This window comes from Corvus cornix, chromosome 12, assembly GCF_000738735.6.
Source record: "Corvus cornix cornix isolate S_Up_H32 chromosome 12, ASM73873v5, whole genome shotgun sequence".
Classification (NCBI taxonomy): Eukaryota; Metazoa; Chordata; class Aves; order Passeriformes; family Corvidae; genus Corvus; species Corvus cornix.
Window position 1 is genome coordinate 5545076 of NC_046342.1, and position 19290 is coordinate 5564365.

A 19290-nucleotide genomic window follows, 5' to 3' on the forward strand; every position below is an offset into this window, starting at 1 on the left:
TATCTCCAAAATGAAAAGAAGCTTTTAAAACAGAAGACATCCAACTGCAGCCAAAAGAAGTTAAGAGCCAGGGTGCCCCTGTCTTCCAGGCTGTGCTGTGCTCTCTCCCTGCACTCAAATGCTTGTGCAAGAGCAGCTACTGCTCTCTGCGCTCAGCTGACACACATTGAAGCTTCTGGATGCTGCTGTGTTTCCTTCCCTCCTCTCTGAACAGATGTCCCTCACTTCTCAAGTGCTCGTTTCTCGTACTCCACCTCAAAAGAATAAGCTGGGAAGTATTTCGTAAGAGCTAGTTTAATTCCCTCATTTTCACCCTTTATCTTTTCCTCCCAACCCAGAACACAAATCCTTCTGCACGGCAAAAAATCTCAAAGAAGAAAAAAAACTTATTTGGACGTCAGTGTTCAGCTCCAACAATCCTGGGAGCCAGTTCTGGAAATAGCCATTATCTAATGAATCACCAAGTTTCCAGCGCATTTGTCCTTTACAAAATAGAGCTGGAGACACATGCTTGAGTCATTATAGCCACGTACCTCCCCAGGAAGTTCTCAGTAACACTTGAGCTGAACAGACCAGCAGCTCCTGGACACACAAACCCTTCACACTTGTTCAAGGGACACCTTTTAGCATGAGGATGACCAATCAAGCTCAGAGATCACATAAGATCTTCCATTGCCCTGGGTGTTTCCCAGCATCTCAGCTGCAGAGGTCTGGAAACACGGGGATGCTGAGACCACTCTCCTCATTTCCCACCTGCCTCCATTCCTCCTCCAGCACAGCTTGGGATTGGCCTCCTCCCAGCAGAAAAACTTTCATAGTTCTCACATCTGCTGCATCTTCCCCAGCCCACAGCAAGAAGTATAAAAAACCAAGTCAGACTAACAAATTCACTCTCATGTTTGAACCATTAAAGCTGAGCCCTGACATAACATCACTGAAAAACAGCACAAAATCTCTCTTCTCTCTCAATGGCCCATGTGAGCCAACAAAAGCCTCCTGTGGAAGCACTCCTATTCCAATCAAATCCAATGGGTATTCTAAACTACCAGAGAAGGCTTCATTAGATCCTTATTTTTCCTTATCTCCCATTAAAACCTTTCAAATGTTTCTTCTCTTTCTCTATAAAGAGGGAACTTTTTGAGGAAAAAAACTCTAAAAGGGAGTTTTTCTTGGATTAAATAAACTGCTTCAGAGGTGATTCAAAACATTTAACTTCTCCATAAGTGGGTACTCACTACCTGATAATGTAATGGTTTCCTGGCAAGCCAGACTCCTTAGTGATTGCAGAGATCAACAGACTGTCTCCAAGTAGAGAGACCTACATTTCCACTTACACCAGCTGAAGACACGAGTCCACATCTCTGAACACAATCTGGAACCCATCTGCCTGGAACCCATGTCTCCAGACAAATGAAATTGACCCCTAGAGACACTTCAGGTTTGTGCTCAAGTCACCTTAATGATCCTACAAGCCTTCCTAGTAGTCATTTATAGTCCTTTCACGAAAGAGTCTATACAAAAGCTTGCACCCAAAGGTCTGACACTGAAAAACCTTTCTAGTCCTCTGGCTTTTTCTAAATCAAGTCCTTAAGACCCACAGGTCTGCTCATTCCCCACAGGCCTTGCTGTGTCATTCAAGACAAGACAACCCTCCACAGGGAGTTTTCCTTCCCCAGGGAATTTCCAAATGCCCCCCACAACTCCTGGCTTAGCAGGCCAGTTCATTCCTCCAACAGCAGGACACAAGAAGGCGGATGGCAGAAGACAATATAATGTGAATTAGTGTAAATTCCAGCCCACAGGAACTGGGCTGCCTCCCCATGGAGTCTAGAGAACAGATCTACAAAGGCATCACACATTCTCCTAGATGCTGCTGCTAAACGCAAGAACAGAGATGAAGGAATCAAAAGAAAATCAACAAAATTGAAATAAAATGGAAGAATTCAACAGTCCTTACTGAGGAGCTCTTGGGAAATATACTTGAAACAAACTGTTGCAAAGGAACAAATTGATGAGATTGTAAAGATTTTTTTAAAGTAAAATTCTCCTGGGAAACTTATGGAGCTGTCCTGATGGATACAAAGTTCCCATCCCACATACTGAAACTAGCAGAAGACAAAGATGCTGAGTATTTCCCTCTGATACTGCTACTTTCAAGTTCAATGCCGAACACAGACACAAATTTAATCTGATTTAAAACTCAGGTAGCTCCCTTCAACCTTATATTTAGTTCCTCAGTTTGGACTACAGAGAAGATACCTTACAGCCCTACAGTTTTTACGGATGTTATTCTGCACCTAACTAAATGTAAATGAAAAAACGAGTAGTGGAGAGGACTATTTCCTACCATGCTACCGTCCGACCATGAAGAACTGTTCAATGAACATTTAAACAAAGACTCACAGACTTACCTTCTGACTCTGGCAGTCAGCTGTGGGAGTGAAGCATGCTGCTAAGAAGAAAAACAGCAATCCAGGAGGATGCATTTTCATGCTTTTACAGGCAGGACCCTTTACACAAAAGGGGTGGCGAGAGAGGCTGCAATTTCTGTAAGATAACACCGCCTACTAAGAATCAGATCCAAGACAAACCAGAGGTTAAAAGTAAACAGGGAGAGAGCATTTTTGCACTGTGCTTTTTGGCTGCAAAGCCTTCAGAAATGGATCTGCTACTTCTAGTGTTATTTCTGAATCAACATAACCTTTTTCTTTCCATTCTTTTTTTAAAAGCACAGGCAGAACTCCTTAGTAAAAGGTTTACTCAAAACAGGAACATCTACGGATTTCCTCTTACATATCAGTTCAAAACAGAAGGAAGGAAATCCTTAGTTTTCAACTAATTGGAATGAAAAGAGGTTAACTGTATGCTTAAAAGAAGGCAAATCCAATGGGCAAACTTAAATACCGTAAATTCATGAAGGGTAAGTTAATTTCCTTTTGCCACTGATGTGAATATGTCTGTAACACCTCAAAGTGAAGGTAGAACTGACCACTGCCTACCCCAAAGTATGCAGGAACAAAGCAGTGCGAGTGACAGGCTGTGCTTCAGAGCTGGAATGGAGCACATTGCATCAATCAATCAAGCACTTTGGGCAGGCTTTGATATTTTTTTAAAAATAGTTGACTTTCTCAGCAAGAAAAGCATCACATTTTGCAGATGCTATGGCAGCAATGGCAAAATTTATAATTTTCCAAACACTCTGCTGACAGCTTGATGAATCCGAGGAGCACTTCCACAGCACTCAGAACAGGAAAGTCCCTAAACAGGATTAAAAAAAATACACACTAACCTGAGGTACAGTCTGAAATTTATATTCTCCTTTTAAACATTACAAAGAATTGATTATTGACAGATTTTCCATGGCCTTTGTCTCCTTACACTGCCAAGAGAGCCTACTATACTGAGCAGTCTAAGGACTGCTTCTGTTAGCAACAAATCTCACCAAACAATGAGGGACCTTCTTATTTTCAAGCCATTAATAGTCCATGAAGGTGCCTAAATGAAACCAGGACAGGGAACTATTCTTGTATTTACATAAATAATGAGAGCATTAATACTTTTTTTGCCCCTGCACCCCCACAAAGACACACATGCTGTAACGTATGAGGCTTATAGGAACTGCTGTACTTACTGGTGCCGTTAGCTGTGCTTTACTTCTGCCTTCATCCTACAGGGAAAGCCAGCATGATGAACAGCCAGCCCTGCTATATATCCCCCACTAACAGGAAGCAGATAAGGCACACAACCATCCACTGCAACCCACGTGAGAAGCACCAGCCCACAGCTCAACCCAACAGTTCAGCTCACTCATCCTGCCACAGGACAACTGCAGCCCTGGGACTGTCACTGCCCAACGGGTGCCACTCTGTCAAGGTCAGAGGGTGCACACTGCTCTGGAAACCACTTGGTTCCCCAAAGATCTTCAAAATGAGGCAAAGGCATCGTAGCTCAAGGCAGCTCTGGTGGGATGGGAGAGTCACAAATGGACAGTGGGCACACTCGCGTAGAGAAGGGAAGCTGTTCAGTGCTTTCTTTGCCTGCAGTCGTGGCCCTGGGCTGGCCATGGAAACACAAGAATGAGGCCGCTCCTCTGCACCATGCTGCCAAGAAGGATGTTGAAGATTGTTGATGGGTTTTCCAAGAGATGGCTGTATGACATAGGGATTAAGTTGCCAGCAACCACACACAGCTGATAAGCTTTTAAGGTGAAAATATCTCATGCTGGAGCACTTGAAGATGCATTGGCTTCTTTCATGGGCTTTCAGGCAGTTTTCTAAAAGGCTCAGCATTGAAAACGGTACAGGGCAAGAAAAGACACACAAAGGCTGATTCCAAGGCTTTCCACTGCTGCTTATAATCACTGTATCTGACCTCCTGCAGGGGAACCAGGAAGGGAGAGCAATGCTTGGTGACATTCCTGTCTGAATTAAATAAATCAGATTCACAGCAACATCAAAAGGTTCACAGCCAGCTTCCTTATCTGACCTCACCTCAATTAAAGGCAAGCAATAGAACAGCAATACACAGGCTAAAAATGCAAATAGGGAGTAGTGCCATTGTAGAGCAGCAGAGAATAAGCCGAAAAATAAAAAAAAGGTCATCTGTCATTTGATGCTGCTTTCCTGATCAAGCAGCATAAGCAGTGTGTTTCAGCCACTGCCTATGAGCTGCTCTGAGAGAATGGAAACTTTGCTAATCACCACTGCTGGATCTGGAACATCGAAAGCTGCAACAACTTTGGATCTTCATGAATCTGGAAATTAGTAAGAAGGTAAAACATCAACTATCTCTAAATTAATGGGTGGCCAAGAGCCATTAATAATACTCAGTGCACAGAAGCCAAGGTGCTGTCAGCAGCAGTTCAGTTGGCAGTGTCATCAAAGATGGCAACACCAGCATAGAAACAGCACAGGAAGCAAAAATGAGCCAAACAAACACAAATTACTGCTCCACTCACACTGTTTCTGTTCTCTTCTGATAGATGGATTCCTCTTAGGCAGATGAATGTATTTTCTCATGGATGACATCTACAAAAACTTTATGCCTTAGAGGCAAAATGCATTGGATTGATTTTTTGGTACCACTGTTTTGTCCAATACTCCTCAAAACCGTCAACAAATAGAAACCCCAGTTCCCTCATTCATTTCCGTATTAGACCAGCTCACGCACAGAGGCATCCCTACAAAGTATTTCAAACCCCCAAAATCTTATAAAGCAAGATCCTGAGGTCTGCTGATGAGCCTTCATCAAAAGAGAAAATTTAGGCAAGACTTGTAAAGATTTGATGACAGAACACACAAACGGCCCTGTGCAGGTAGGAGGGTTTTGTTCATGTCCTAGTCAAGGATTGAAATAGGATTGTGCAAATCCAATTTTAAAACATACAGCAGGAGTTGTCAACTGTCTGCCAGTGTGTTTATCTGTGAGGTTTCACACTTGGGCTTTTGTTTTGGAAAGCATAGAGATTGACTCATCAAGTGTCTCTTGCCCACGTAACAGAAGGTGGCTGGTTTAGTAGGAGAAGTCACAGATATGGGTCTTGGAAACATCTTCAAATTCTGGCCCTGGCTTCTTCTAGATGACTTCTACAAAACACTTAAAATTTACCGTGTAGGTTCAGTCTTCCCTATCATCAGCAGATTATTGGCAGCAGGAATGCTTTGGATTTTTCCCTCTCAGGGAAAAACTCCCTCTCTTTTTCTTTATGTATCAATGACAAGTTGGGTCCTCTAAAGCAACTTATCTAAGACCTGGCATTTTTATTGTTTAACATTTTATTGTTTAACATTTAAAGTTGAGAAGCTGCTGGCAAAAATTACTCAACCTGTTTCACAGGAAAAGAAAACCAAAACCCACCTGGATAAAGGCAAAGGATAAGGCTCCAAACCCTCCCAGACTCCCTGCCTGTGTCACACACTGTGTTTTAAAATGCTGGGTCACCAGCTCTGCTCTGTGAAGTGTGTGCAGCCTTGACTAGATTGGGCAATTTCCTGCTATTGAAATCTTTTGTTTAGAAACTACAGAGCCAAGGCAAGTGATTTACCATCCAGTCTACCTTGCCCCACAGCTTCTCTGAGAACTGACCATTTGGTTGCATTCACAGAGAGAAAGAGACTCTTGTTCTGCTCTTCTGGGAAAGCTGGGAAAGGACATTAAGTCCCTTTGCTCTGAATTGTAAGACTGTAAGAAGGCTGTGAGTCTGGAAAGGATTGAACAGGCCAAGCCAATAGTGCTTGTGTGTGGGAAGGGGGCCAGCTGAACCATACTTACCCAATACACCCTCAGTGTCCTGGTGAAGAGGCAGGGACAGAGTCCTATTTTTGCCTTTGCTCTTGGCAAGATGGAAAGAACAGGAATTTTAAAGTTTGCTGATAAAAGCAAAAAACTGCAAGGATTGCACATAGAATAGGAGTCTTTCTCACACAGACAGTAGTCCAATTCCAAGCAGACAGGTAGGGCTGCCTGGGCACAATGCTGTCGCATAATTCAGGAAGAAATTGTCATGGTTGCTCGCATCCTGTTTCTCCAAAACCTCTAAAGGCAGCAGTACCAATGTCAGTACATAAATGCTTTAAATCTGGCCTAACACTTCCTCTTGACTCTGAGCTCCTTTACATGTTCTGCTGCAGTGAAAAGCAGCAACATATTCCCTTCTCTTGGTTTTAGTTTTGTATCTTTCTCATTTATTAAGCAGTGCTCTGGGACTGTACTGGAGAGTCAGACACTAAATTCCCCACAGATATCCAATATTAATTAGAAGTCTGAGTAAAACTAGAACAGGCTGAGCTACTGAAACTCAGCACCTGCTCACAGGAGCGTGATGGCAGAGGCAGTGAGCTTTGCCATGATGCGCTGCCGATCCTTCGGGTACTGCTGTCTATAAGGGATAAATAAGGGCTACAATGTGCTTGACTCAAGCTGTAGCCAGCAGTTTGCCAAGGATTGCACTGAGTATCTGCCTGAGAACAGATGGAGATGGGAGTCAGGATCCTGCTAGCTCTGCTTTTTGAGCAGCTTCAGAGATGCTGGGAATTCTTGTCATCCCCTCTCAGAGACCCTGAAGACTGAAGCATAAGGGCTTGGTGCTCACCTTACCAACTCTGGCTACTGCTCTTCATGCACCTATTCAGGTAGGTTTTTCCAATGTTGGTCAGTCTTTTTTTAGTGCTTTCTGGTTCTAATGAATTTCACATCCTCCCTTTTTCCACATAAAGTTTTAGCTTTCCAAGTTACTAAATGCCTTTAACTATCAGGTGAACATCAAGAAACAGAAGCTTGTTGTCTGCTCTGAGCCACAGCTTCACGCTTTTACTCATGTTGCTGCTTTTCAAGATTTGGTATGTTTGAAGATTAGTACTGCAGAAGTAAACTTTCTGATCAGAATGCAAGTAAGACACAGCAGCACTTTGTGTTACTTCAATTAAAAAAACCCCACCCTCCTTATCAAAGCTGATAAGAACAAAAAGACAAGTCAGAAGAGCCGATGGAAATACATGACTGTGCAGTACATCCACAGCCACGCAGATCAGAGTTCTGTAAAGCAGTATGGGAATGGACACAGGACAGACAGGATGCAGGTCACACTGTCTTTTCTTCTTGCAGCGAAAACAGCGTAGCCCAGGTCAGCACCTCATTTACTTTCCTTCCTACTGAGGTTCATTTACAATTTCTCAATTGTAATACAGGGGAAGATCCTTGGTAGATGACACTGAACAAAAATAATTGTCTGGGTCTTCCTAGGGTGGCAAATATCTACATCAGCTGCAAAGCCAGAACACGGAAGTTTAAGAGTTCAGGAGATACTTTCCTGACAAAGGTCCCCCCACCTCCCTCTGTGTGTTTCTGGTCATAACTTCAGCTACTCAGATACTGTCTTAATGTTGAACAAGGGCTGGAAGCTGGAAAGGATTTGAGGACAAAAGAGAAATACATGTGCAGGGCTTTGTAGTGCTCTTACAAAAAGAAAGGAAGAAATCAAGACCGTTCTATGTGCCCTCAGTTGTTGACAGCGACTTCATTCTGCAGAACTTTCTGTAGAAACTGAATGTGGAAAGTTCTGGGAAATCTTTATGAACTGAAGCAATCAGTTTAGTTTCAAGATGAATGATTGTACATTTTCAAGAAAAACTTACTTAAATCCCTGTATTTAGAAACAAAAGACTACATTAAAATTCGACAATAGACAACAGGTTGGCACTGAAGAATGACAGTTTATAAGATTTTTCAGCTTAATATTGCACTTAAGTGAACAGAAATGCACACCCACAAAGCACTACCTCCAGCAGGTTCTAACACAGAGCATCTCTGCTTGGAGACTGGCTGGGAGAGCTTGAGCTGTTCAGGTTGGAAAAAAAGGTCCAGGGAGACCTCACTGCAGCAACATCAGTATTTAAAGTTTTTTTTTAATGAGGGACTATTTACCTCAGGAGATAGTGATACAAGAAGGGGGAATGTTTTATAATTAACAAGAAATTAGCTTTTTCTACCCAATGATAATAAACTTAAATGAACATAAGCAATCTTGATATGTGAGAGAATAGAAGAGCTCCAACGTACAGGGAAATTTAATTTTCCCCAAGAGCCTGCAGTACCTACCTTAATCGTTCAGTTCAGTGTAAGAGGGTACATTTCCTCTGCCAAACTGGGAACAGAGCTGCAGCCCAGTTATGCTCCTCACCTCTGCTTGCTTACAAACTCCACTGCATCCTGCCATACAATTGACTTTGGCTGCCTCTTTGTCATCCTTGCACTGACTGCAACACTCCTGGCTTCTGAAATCCAAAAAGCACAGCTAAGCTTTGCAACAGCATGGAAAAATACCCTGTGAAACCACCAAATTCCCAACACCACTGTGGACTTGCCATTCTTGGAGAAAGCTCATAACTTGTTTGGACCAGGCCCTGAGCAATCTGTTTGAAGACTGCCCTGTTTCAAGCTTGACTGTTGGACCTCCAGAGGTCTCTTCCAACCCGGATTTCTCTCTGTGTTTAAGGGGCATCAGTTTTAAGCAGCAGCAACTGCCACATAAGTATCAAAAAACTGTCCTTCCCTTCTGAATCCCATTGGATATAGAACATTCTTTTTTAGTCTCAGTATTTGCCTTCATAATAATGAGTAGGGATTTTACTGTCATGGAGGAGGTTAAAACTTGTTGGGCACAGTAACAGTCAAGTTAAACATGACAGCTCAGAAAGAAAATCCCTAATATCTAATGGAGAAGCAAAAGTACTTGAAATAAATCCTCAAATTGTGTTTAGAGGCTGCAGATCCTCAGTTTCCATGACTCAGCTGCATTTCTGGACTAACAATCTTGTTATAGTAGAACAAACTATTTTCTTCTTTCGTCTTGCTGCACACTTCATACTTTACAATGCACTCTAGGAACAGAATATGTGCTGCTGAACTGCCATATGGTATCCTGGAAACACAAGATATAAACTTGAATAAAGACAAGGCCAAAAGAAAACTGTCAAATTACACTTTATTTGTATTGACAAGATAGGCAAAAGAAAGACTTTGTGTTCAGAGATACAAATCCATTATTTGCTGACAAAATGCTGATATACCCATATTGGGTATTTCCACTTTCACAATACTGAGGGGATCTTTACCAAGCAATTCTTTTATCCTTGGATAAGGAAAACAAATGCCTGTGAAAATAGTTTCATATGAAAATTTGTTACTTGCTTGTGGCTCAAATTTTACTGTTAAGTTAATCATTGGCAGCAAATAATTACATTTGGCCTCAAAGAAAAACATATGTAAAACTGTAAGATCATTAAATAATAAGCATTAGCAGCATACCCAAAATACTTCTTGTACAAAGAACATTGCACTTGAACATACACAAGCATTTACCCTTATTTACACATTAGAATTTGTATAGAACAGCTAGACTGATATATACAGAAAAATAGTGGAAACCTTAACAGCCCCAGACGACAGAATATCTAGTGTTGACTCCTTAAATTTTCCATACAGTTTCCCAGGATGTCTCATGGTTTTTTTTCACTATATACTATTGCATAAAAAATAGACTGTACAAGAAGTTCAGTCCCCAGAATAACACTTCAGAATATTTCTATGTACTGTTACATGTTCACTGCACCAGGGAGCCAGGGAGTCCAGGTCAGCTCCTCATGAAAACAAAGAGAACTTGACAGGTGCTATCTACTTAAACACTGTGCTTTACCTTATAATACACACTGAAATCACTTGGCTGTGCAGTAACTACCCAGTGAGTTCTAAAGGCAATTCCCTACCACACAGGATCTCCCACTGTCTTGCAAGCAATGAAATTAATTTCTCCCTGCTTTCTGCACTTGGGATAAAAATGTACCACTGGATCTCTCTGCTCCTGCTGCCCTCTTGTTTACAATTTCCCTTTGGGACACTATCAGTTTCTCCAAAGTGATCCAGTGTTAAATTCTGCATCAGGTCCTGATTCTGAACATCATCAAACACAAATGTAAGGGCCTGTGGATATGTCTGATATCCCATGAGGACTCTATCTAAATCCCGGATTCGTCTTCCATCTGCAAGCTGATACTTATCTCTCTTTGGTGGCTCCTTAGCAAATTCAGGTAGTGGGTAACTGATATAATCTTCATCAAAGAGGAACAAATCAGAGCTGGTCAATATCAGTGTTTTAGGTTGAAGTGAACTAGTGTTCTGAGCAGATCCTTCAACATGATTTACTTGAAATGCCAACACATACAGAAGGATGTTGAGGGATGGAAGATTGGTCAAACCATCCATCTTCTCTGCCACTAGAAAAGCAAGGTCCCCAATTTCCTCTTCATTTGGATAAATAAATTTTACTCTGCTAGAGTGAATCAGTTCATAATTCTCCATTTTTCCTGCAAGAAACATACATCATTATATCTCTATTTAGTGCTATGCAATACTTTCTTAATGTACTAGGATAAGCAACAACCTTTGACAGCTGGCTGCAGCTGGAAGAATTCAAGTTTTGTATTTATTCACACATGCTTTTGCTTATAAACAATACTGGAATAATTTTATTTGGATTGCAGGTCTCTGCTGGAGTCCTTCTTGCATTACCAACATATTTTCTGCAAATTTCTAACCATGTAAGTCCAGGGTGAATGCAAGAGGCCATCACTAACTTCACTCGTGCAACACTGTTACTACATTTAACAATTCTGTTCACATAAGGCACATTACGATAATTAAAGTCAGGGAGTTTAGATAAAAAAAAAATCAAATACAAAATGACTGATGCAAAAATGCCTCTCAAAAGAGTTTTTAATCAGTACAGTTTAGGTGAAACCTGAAGTATGATGCCTAAAATCACTCATGACATGTAGAAAAGACCACTCACCTGTGTTTTTACTCCCAAATTCAGAGTAGAAGTCTTTATCTACTGGTTCAGGTGAAGGAGTGCGTGCAAGCAGTGACAGGACTGCCATAAGCTGCTGTATGAAGGTGTGAGTGTTGTAACTGTCTCTTGTCAGGCAGGTGACAATGTGATCTGCAGAACGTCCTGGAGAGAACACAGAACAGAATTCACTCACTGATCCGCACCTGGCATTACCATTTCTCGAACCAACATGCAACCATCATCAGAAAAGATTTTTTTCAAGGATTATTTCTCCTGAAAACATGCATCACTATTCAGAAATCTTTCAAATTCTTGAAAAGAACAACAGAATACTTACAAATCCCTCAAAAAATACATAATGCCTCTTCGTTTAAAATACAACGCATACTTATGATTCAAATATTGCTCTAGGGATTCAAGAAAAAGAAGCAACAGAAAAACCCCTCTTCCATCTCACTACTAAAGACAGGCATCGGTCTAAAAAAGACTCAAACAAAATAGAACTGGAAAAACTTAAAGCACAAGATGTACTCACCAGTAATTCGGAAATATTGGTCAAACAGGCCAACATTTACTGACTGCAGGTCATTAAGTTTTAGCACAAAGCAGCAAGAGAGATGAAAAGAATTATTTTCACAGTCTGAGTTTTCTTTGTTCCAAAAATCTGTTAAAGAAGTATATATGATTAAAAAGTCAAAAGAAAAAATTGTCTTTCCATAAGCATAATTTTTATATTACCGTCTAATATTTAACTCGCACTTGAAGAAAGAAATTAAGAAAAAAACTGGATACAGTGGCTAATAATTTCTCAAGCAAAATACAAGCAAATTTTATTAGCTTGTATAAAAGCTTGTATAAAATTTTATTTTATTTTTTTGAAATATTTGACACATACCAGATTTAAATCACACTTCCAATTAAAAGTGTGATTAATATCACACTTTAATTGAATGCTCACCATGAGGTTCATTACCCTTCACTTTCCATTTTATGAAAGGGACAATGAAATGACATCAGAGAAAAGCATGGACACAACAGCAGCTAGAAGGGTCTGTCTGAGAAGCAGACATGACTCAAGACCCTGTTTTTTTGAACAAAAAGCCTTATTCAGATACTGACCCCTTCAACTAGGAGATCTAAGGAAGAATATTGACCAAAATTGGTACTTCAACTGAGGACACACACAGAGAGGGATTAAGTTGGTAACCTGATTAAAGGATCAAAATAACTATTTTACCTGACTGGTGCTCATCTGCATGAATGAAAGAATCATCCAACAGAAAGTAAATAGCTTTTGTTGAGAGAAGCACACAGGCCATCACTTCCACGCTGGGAGTCTTGTAAAACAGAACTGAAGACCACATGAGGTGTCTCAACTCTTCATTTTCCACCTAAGATGTAAATTTTATTTCATAAGCACAAACTTTGATATTTCAGATAGTTTCACCACCTTAGAGGCAACTTTAAGGCCACCAGAGAAACAACTTCAAAATCTTAAGCATCTGAAGATGCTCTGGTCAAAGAGAAGTAATTCACCTCAAAGCTGCTAAAGGAGGCCACAATGGCAGCCACTGAAAATACCTTGTGTTTATACAAGAAAATTATTTTTCTGTTAAAAACAAATTATTCCTTGTTTTCTGACCAAAACTAGAAAAAAAAACTGAAAAAAAAATCTTGTTTACAGGAAAGACTTTTTAGAACAGACACCACAGACAAAACTTTAATCCACAGCTGCTCAGTGGCCTCCCAAGCCTGAAGTCTGCTGAGCCTTCAGATGCTCCTGAGGGTTGGATTCAAAGACCCCCAAGAGAGGACAGAGCACAGCTTGCCACTACAGCTGCTGTTCCAACCAGGCATCTTCCCAGCTTCTAACTTGATGGGCTTACTGTGAACCCTTAAATGAGTCACCTGCTTTTTTTATCAGCTTCTCCTGATATAAAAAAAGAAGCACAGCTTGTAACTGTGCTCACTTAAAACATTTGGAAGGGAGGTAAGGGAATAAAAAAATGTATCTATTTCTCAAGCTTTTCAATTGACATTTGGAAGCAGATCACAGTGATTTATCACTCAAAAAGACACATCACACATCCTAAATTTTGGGTGATATTCGTACTTTTCAATTTGATGTTCCCCAGACAGACTTTAATGTTTTTCAGAAATCAGGTTTATCTGCTCATGTTTCTGGAGTACCTGAAGCCCTGCACATGTGTTGTAGTCGTGCACAGTATTACAAAAAATTATAAATAAGAACACTTATTTATTGATTTAGCTAAGAACCATCACAAAATAATTCTCTTTTCTTTTACCACTTTAAAGAAAAAAGAGGAATATTCTTGGAGCAATCACATCTTCAAGACATACATAATGTACTCTCCTGTTGAGCACCACAGATCCTGAAGGCAAAGTGGGCCTTGCAAGATCCCAACCGCTGTAGCAAGGAACCCAAAAAGGAATAACACAGATTTTTGATCAAAACGCTTCCAGGTTTCCCAGAGCCTAACTCTCGTGACTAAGTTTGATCAGCAAAGTTTTAATAGATACTGTGTAGTACAGAAAGGTCACAAAAGCATGTTTTTGTACACTTTGGCTAGGCACTATACCTCTGCAATGTTGCTATGGAAGAATTCAACCAGGGCTCTTCCCTTCAGCCCAGCCACATACTGCAGAGACACAGAAACATGAAGGTGAACAGGAACCTGGTTGTCTTCTGTTATCTTCTGCATAAGAAACTCAGATGGGTATAAAGATGACAGTGTCAGATGAGGCTTGCAAAAACTAGAAAAGACCCAGAACACAAATTATCAAAATGTAAAGATCTACACAGCTTCTCCCCTACAAGAATATTTATATTTCATTCACAAACTAACACCAGGTAACTTCCATTTTAAAGAGTTTTAATTATTTGTATCTTGAACATAGCTGTCAGCCTGCCATGACCTCAGCCTGCAGGCACATGAAGCAGGAAGTTTCCTTTCATTAGAAATTACATTTTACATTGCAGCAGCAAAACAGAAGAAAAAAGGTAGACTGCTACAGTCCAGGATAACCATTCACACTTACTCCAGACTAGCACAATGCAGAAGTACCTCATCAATTCTGCAGTCTAAACCCAACCATAATGACAGCAGCAAACACAGGGGTTAGGCCACATCAAGCACTGTGCAAGAGACCTTTCACAGGAATCATTACCTGGCTGCCTGACCGTGTCTGTTTGCCTCCACAACATGATTTCTTACAGCATCCAATTTGCTTGAAGCTTTGAAAATAATAATAGTCTTAACATCCTGCAGGAGTGTCCTTAAAAGGCTGTAGATTCTTAGGAAGTGGAATTTCTCATGAGGTAGAACAAACACTGCTGTAACAAATCTGTATCCAACAAGCAGCTCCAGCACGTGTCCATCCAAAAATGAACCCTTCTGCTGCATGGCACCATGAGTTGGATGCAACACGAGTGATGCTAACGGAATTCTATTCAGCTTAAATACACTTCCCAACTCTTCTGTGCCTACCCATTTACCTGGCAGTAAACTAAAATCCACCTTTACTATGTACAAATGCTGGGGTGTTAGAAATATCCAACACGGATGGACCACACAGGGACTCTGGTCAGAAGATTTATATACTGAAGAATAAAGTGCAGAACACAAAACGTTCTTTGACCATTCCTTGTTATTGCCAGCTGACTCTGGTTGATGCAAGACTTTCTGAGCATTGGTTTTATTCCCATAAACAAGGTATGTTGGGAAACAACCTTTTATTTCAACATCTTCTGCTGAAATGCAATTCAATTCCATAAGGTGACAGAGAAATTCTTGGAGATTTGCTTTTCTACAGTACCATGTGGAGCTTGGTAACACTGATGTGTAGTGTCGAGAGCAATACGTTTGTAAACAGGAATAAAAGTCTTGAAGATTCTGGGAGTCTGAAACAACAAACAAGCAGTTGTCACTGCTTTTCAGCTTCAGAGTTAAACAGATTTCTGGCAGCAGAAAGCCAAATTCTATTAGATCAGTGTATGGAAAACACAGCGTTAATTTCAAGGCAGAAGGGATGTGCTGGCAATTTCCCCTCAATTCCTGATGAGGAATCTCAAACACAGCTAGCATCTCATCGGTCAAAACCAAACAGGAAGCAAACTGTCTGAGTCCTTTATGAATGTGAATAGAAAAGCTCCAGAGAATTTTGACTATGTCAACACTCTCCACTGCTGTGTTGTCGGATGACTGAGTATCCAAAGTAGTGCTGAACTCAAAAGTCTGATCTCCTTCATGAAGTCCCATTTCAAAATATCCATCTTCTTTGTCTGTGGCATTACCTGCAGGGCTTCCTTTATTCTCTGTGAGGGAGGGGGCAGATTTCTGCACAGCCTGCACTATCAAGGCAGAAAGGTGCTGGATAAAGTCTTGGTTGGTGGCAGTGTAGGACATACAATTAAAAGGCAAGATGACGGTGTTACAGGGGTCAGGCACTGCACAGTGTTCCTCCTCTGAGCTCTCCAAACTTCAAAAGAGAGAAGAAGCCACAGTAAGTACAAACCTAAGTTTAAACCAGTCATGGCTACCTACAATTCATGGTGCTGCTTCTCAGAACTTTGATTAATACAATTAGATCAGTGTAATTTTGTAAAACATCTTTGTACTGCACAGCCATTGATTTTAAATGCTCGTAGTGTGGAATTCCATACAAAGTAAAAACTAAAATGGTTAACTCCTCTTTCCCATCCCCAGTAAGCACACCCTTATGAACTAAAGGACTAGATAATACAGCTACGGCTGGTTTTGAAACCACCAACTGCATTCCAGGGTTCAAAGGTTAAAAACACTACACATCATATTTTGGTTCAAAAAACCAGAGGCAGAATACAATGAAAGAGACTGTTTTGCCTTAAAGGCTGGGTTTAAGAAAACAGTACCCACTGTTATTTCCCAAAAGCTAACAAGGATTTAAACCAGAATTTATTTAGGTAGCTTACCACACATGATGACCACCATCGTACTCTTTGCATGAATCCAATAAAGAGGCAGGTGCCTGAGAAGAAAGTAACATCAGGAAACTGTAAACTACTTAAGAGTTCAGCACACATGAGAAGCAAAGTTAATGCTGGCTCATGGTTTATAAAGCTGGCCAAGTCCTGCTGTACTCATGGGCAGCTAAACAGCCATCCTTTGAGGACCCACAAACACTGCTTGCTTTAGGTTGGGCATTCAATTAAGGCAGAAGAAGAATGAACTCTGCTGCTGACCTGAGAACAAATCCAACCTGTGACCCATAGACATTTCAGCATTCTATAAACTTTTACTGAGTTAGTGTAACATGAAGCAAAGAGGTAAAGGAACTTGACAAAGACCAACTACACTGGTAGCAAACAAAGAGACATCCCCAAGTCTTGCTGTCTTATTCCTTGAAGCCATGCACATGAAGAGTGCTTCCAATATCACAAATAAAATCACAAACCAGAAGTTATCAGACAGGAGGAGATTGAAGAAGACAAATTAAGGCCATTGCCTATTGACAGGGAGAAGGTTCTTCCACTCTACCAGCAAGAGAATCGCCTTTCAAACACTGACACTGTAATATGGTAAGACAAAAGTCTTACATTCAGCATCTAAATGGCTATTAAATGATGTTGTACTAGTACTGAGTAAAATCTCAAAGGCATAGTGGCAACAGTTCTCTGCAACCCTGGTAAACCTGGATTCTGCATTTAATTTATAAGCAAGACCAAAACCCCTTGAATCAAATTTGGGGCTGTCTCCTTTTCCATTAAAACAGCTTTGAGAATCAAAAAAAAACCCCTTTGCTATGGATTACTAAGATAACCTAGGTTTAACATCAGAAATAAGTTTGCAAAGCTTTTTAAAATACCATAATATAAACAGAAGTGTGGCAATTACCTGAATTTTACATCTGGAGTCTGGTATTTCAAAGCATCTCTGGGGAACTGTATGGTCTGTAGGAGTCGAACCACTGGATTGCAAAAAACTGCCGGCTAGGACTGGTTCTTCACAAATTATTTCTAGAACAAATATAAACAGCTCTTTAAATCACTGAAGTAAAACAAAAATAAATGTCTAATAGCATCTGCCAATCAAGTGGAATTAAAACTGTATAATCAAGATCTAATCATAAATCATTAAAGGTAAAGAATATCTTCACACAATAGCCAGGACAAAAAAGCAAGCAGAATTTTAGTTCAATTAAAGTAGTAACTGAAAGTTGCATTGAAGAGTGCTACAGCTTCTTTCTCAAACTAACAATCAATTTGATTCTCAACATCTGGTGTAAGAAATCTTCACACAATTCAGTTTTAACAGAACTGGTCAGCTGCTAGACTAGCAGAGCATTCTTCATGAACTTTCTAGCACACTCCCAAATTTCTGCAAGCTTCAAGTGAACAATCTCTCTAATATCTGTGTACAACCTTCAACCAGACTGAGAAGCTCTGGTCTCTCAAATGCCACTGAAGATATTGTCTCACCTTACTTGGAACCTTTTTCAAGGGTTCAAAGCTGAATCATCAGTAAAAACTTATCATGAGTGAATACAAGCCAGCATTCTCAGGGACGTCTGACTTTTTGCCAGTTTGATATTCACACCATCAAACTGACACAACAGAGCAACTCAATTTTCAGTACTGCCAATGAGCCAGTCAGCTCAAGTGCTTAAATATGCAAATAATCAACAAAATTACAGTGTGGATGTGTTTCTAGATTGAGCATAAAAATTCCTGCATATATCTTTTGGGACTGATGGCAAAGTTCAGCAGATTGCACCAAGACATCTCATGGTCAGAGGAAGCACAAGAGGTATTTATTACTTGAACAAAATACTGCGTTAGCAAGAAGGAAACTCAAACTGACAGGAAAACAGAAACATGACAGCATTATTTCTGATTTTCTGTTTCCTATATAAATATTTAATCTTTTTCCATAAGCCATTTCCCAATGACATTTAGGATGAATAATATGTTACGGAAACAGATGGTGTCTAGAAAATGCAGAGAAAACAATCCATAGAAATAGCATATCAGGAAATTAATTCCATTATTCATGACTTAAGGTCTAACAGTGAAACTAATTGCCTAGCATATTTCCATTTTTTTAAAGTAGATTTCTCTGGTATTTTGAAAACAACACTTAATAGTTAGATATGTAGCATATAATCAATTTCTATTGTTGAAGCTGAGAAATAGCCTGCACAGTCCTCATTTTCCCATTATTTACAAAAGCCTTCCCAAAAAATTCTACTGAAGGAATCTTATGGAAAAGGACTACGCTAAATAAACCTTGAATCTTGTACCACTCTATGGAACTCCTAAGTCCTTCAGAAAGATCTGTATTTTTTTTTCTCCCAAGACTTGTTTGCTCCTAAACGTTTTCTGTAGTAGAAAAAAACCTATTGATAAATAATTTAAACAGTCCCAGGGGTTGCTGACATGCATTTTTACAGCAAGTCCTGTATAAAACTGCAGGTTGTTACACAGTTACAGGACTGAGACAGTTTGTCAAGTGCTTAATACTTTAAAGCAAGCATTGACTTGATTTTGGAAAAACTGGCATTTTTTCTGCAGATTAAAAATTATCTAGAAGGGCTTCAAAGGCAAAGTACATAAATAGCAACTAAATCTGTATCAAGGTGTCTGTCCCAAATGCTGTCTGAAAAGTTTCATTTTTCTAGAGTGAACTATGAAACCTCTGCTTATTCTGCAGAAGTCACAGCAATGGACTTTTTTCAAAGATCAGGCTCCTCAGGGATGTTTCTCTGCCTTATTCACCAATCCACTGATCAATGGTAAGAGGAAGCTGTGCCACCCCAAGTAACTGATAACATAATCCCTGCTCTTTTAAATGGGTACAAAGTCTTCTCTCATCATGCATATTCTACTGCACTTTTCAATCAGACAAAAGGCAAAACCAGAAAATATTTTTATCTCTTTTTCTCAGCCA

At 40.1% G+C, this 19290-nt stretch overlaps 2 protein-coding genes across 9 annotated transcripts in view; both read right to left on the reverse strand.

The window, feature by feature from the left end:
* STAB1 (stabilin 1) overlaps positions 1 to 9366 on the reverse strand; it is a 65352-nt gene extending 55986 nt beyond the window's left edge. For 3 of the 6 annotated variants that reach the window (XM_039558971.1, XM_039558976.1, XM_039558975.1), the window contains exons 1-2: positions 3632 to 3734; positions 2412 to 2547 (exon numbers count right to left, since the gene is read on the reverse strand). In XM_039558971.1, coding sequence (XP_039414905.1) covers positions 2412 to 2492 — 81 coding nt within the window. In that variant the 5' untranslated portion in view covers positions 2493 to 2547; positions 3632 to 3734. Of the gene's footprint in view, positions 1 to 2411; positions 2565 to 2999; positions 3259 to 3631; positions 3735 to 8595 lie in introns of those variants that run through there. The other 3 variants (XM_039558974.1, XM_039558972.1, XM_039558973.1) reach the window with 3 other exon arrangements.
* A 98-nt stretch (positions 9367 to 9464) lies between these two features.
* The window catches only part of NISCH (nischarin), a 29471-nt gene continuing 19645 nt past the window's right edge, over positions 9465 to 19290 (reverse strand). The window contains exons 14-21 of one of the 3 annotated variants that reach the window (XM_039558977.1): positions 17239 to 17360; positions 16317 to 16372; positions 14534 to 15844; positions 13945 to 14119; positions 12582 to 12735; positions 11880 to 12008; positions 11345 to 11506; positions 9465 to 10859 (exon numbers count right to left, since the gene is read on the reverse strand). In XM_039558977.1, the coding sequence (XP_039414911.1) occupies positions 10231 to 10859; positions 11345 to 11506; positions 11880 to 12008; positions 12582 to 12735; positions 13945 to 14119; positions 14534 to 15844; positions 16317 to 16372; positions 17239 to 17360 (2738 nt within the window). In that variant the 3' untranslated portion in view covers positions 9465 to 10230. Of the gene's footprint in view, positions 10860 to 11344; positions 11507 to 11879; positions 12009 to 12581; positions 12736 to 13944; positions 14120 to 14533; positions 15845 to 16316; positions 16373 to 17238; positions 17361 to 19290 lie in introns of those variants that run through there. The other 2 variants (XR_005602963.1, XM_039558978.1) reach the window with 2 other exon arrangements.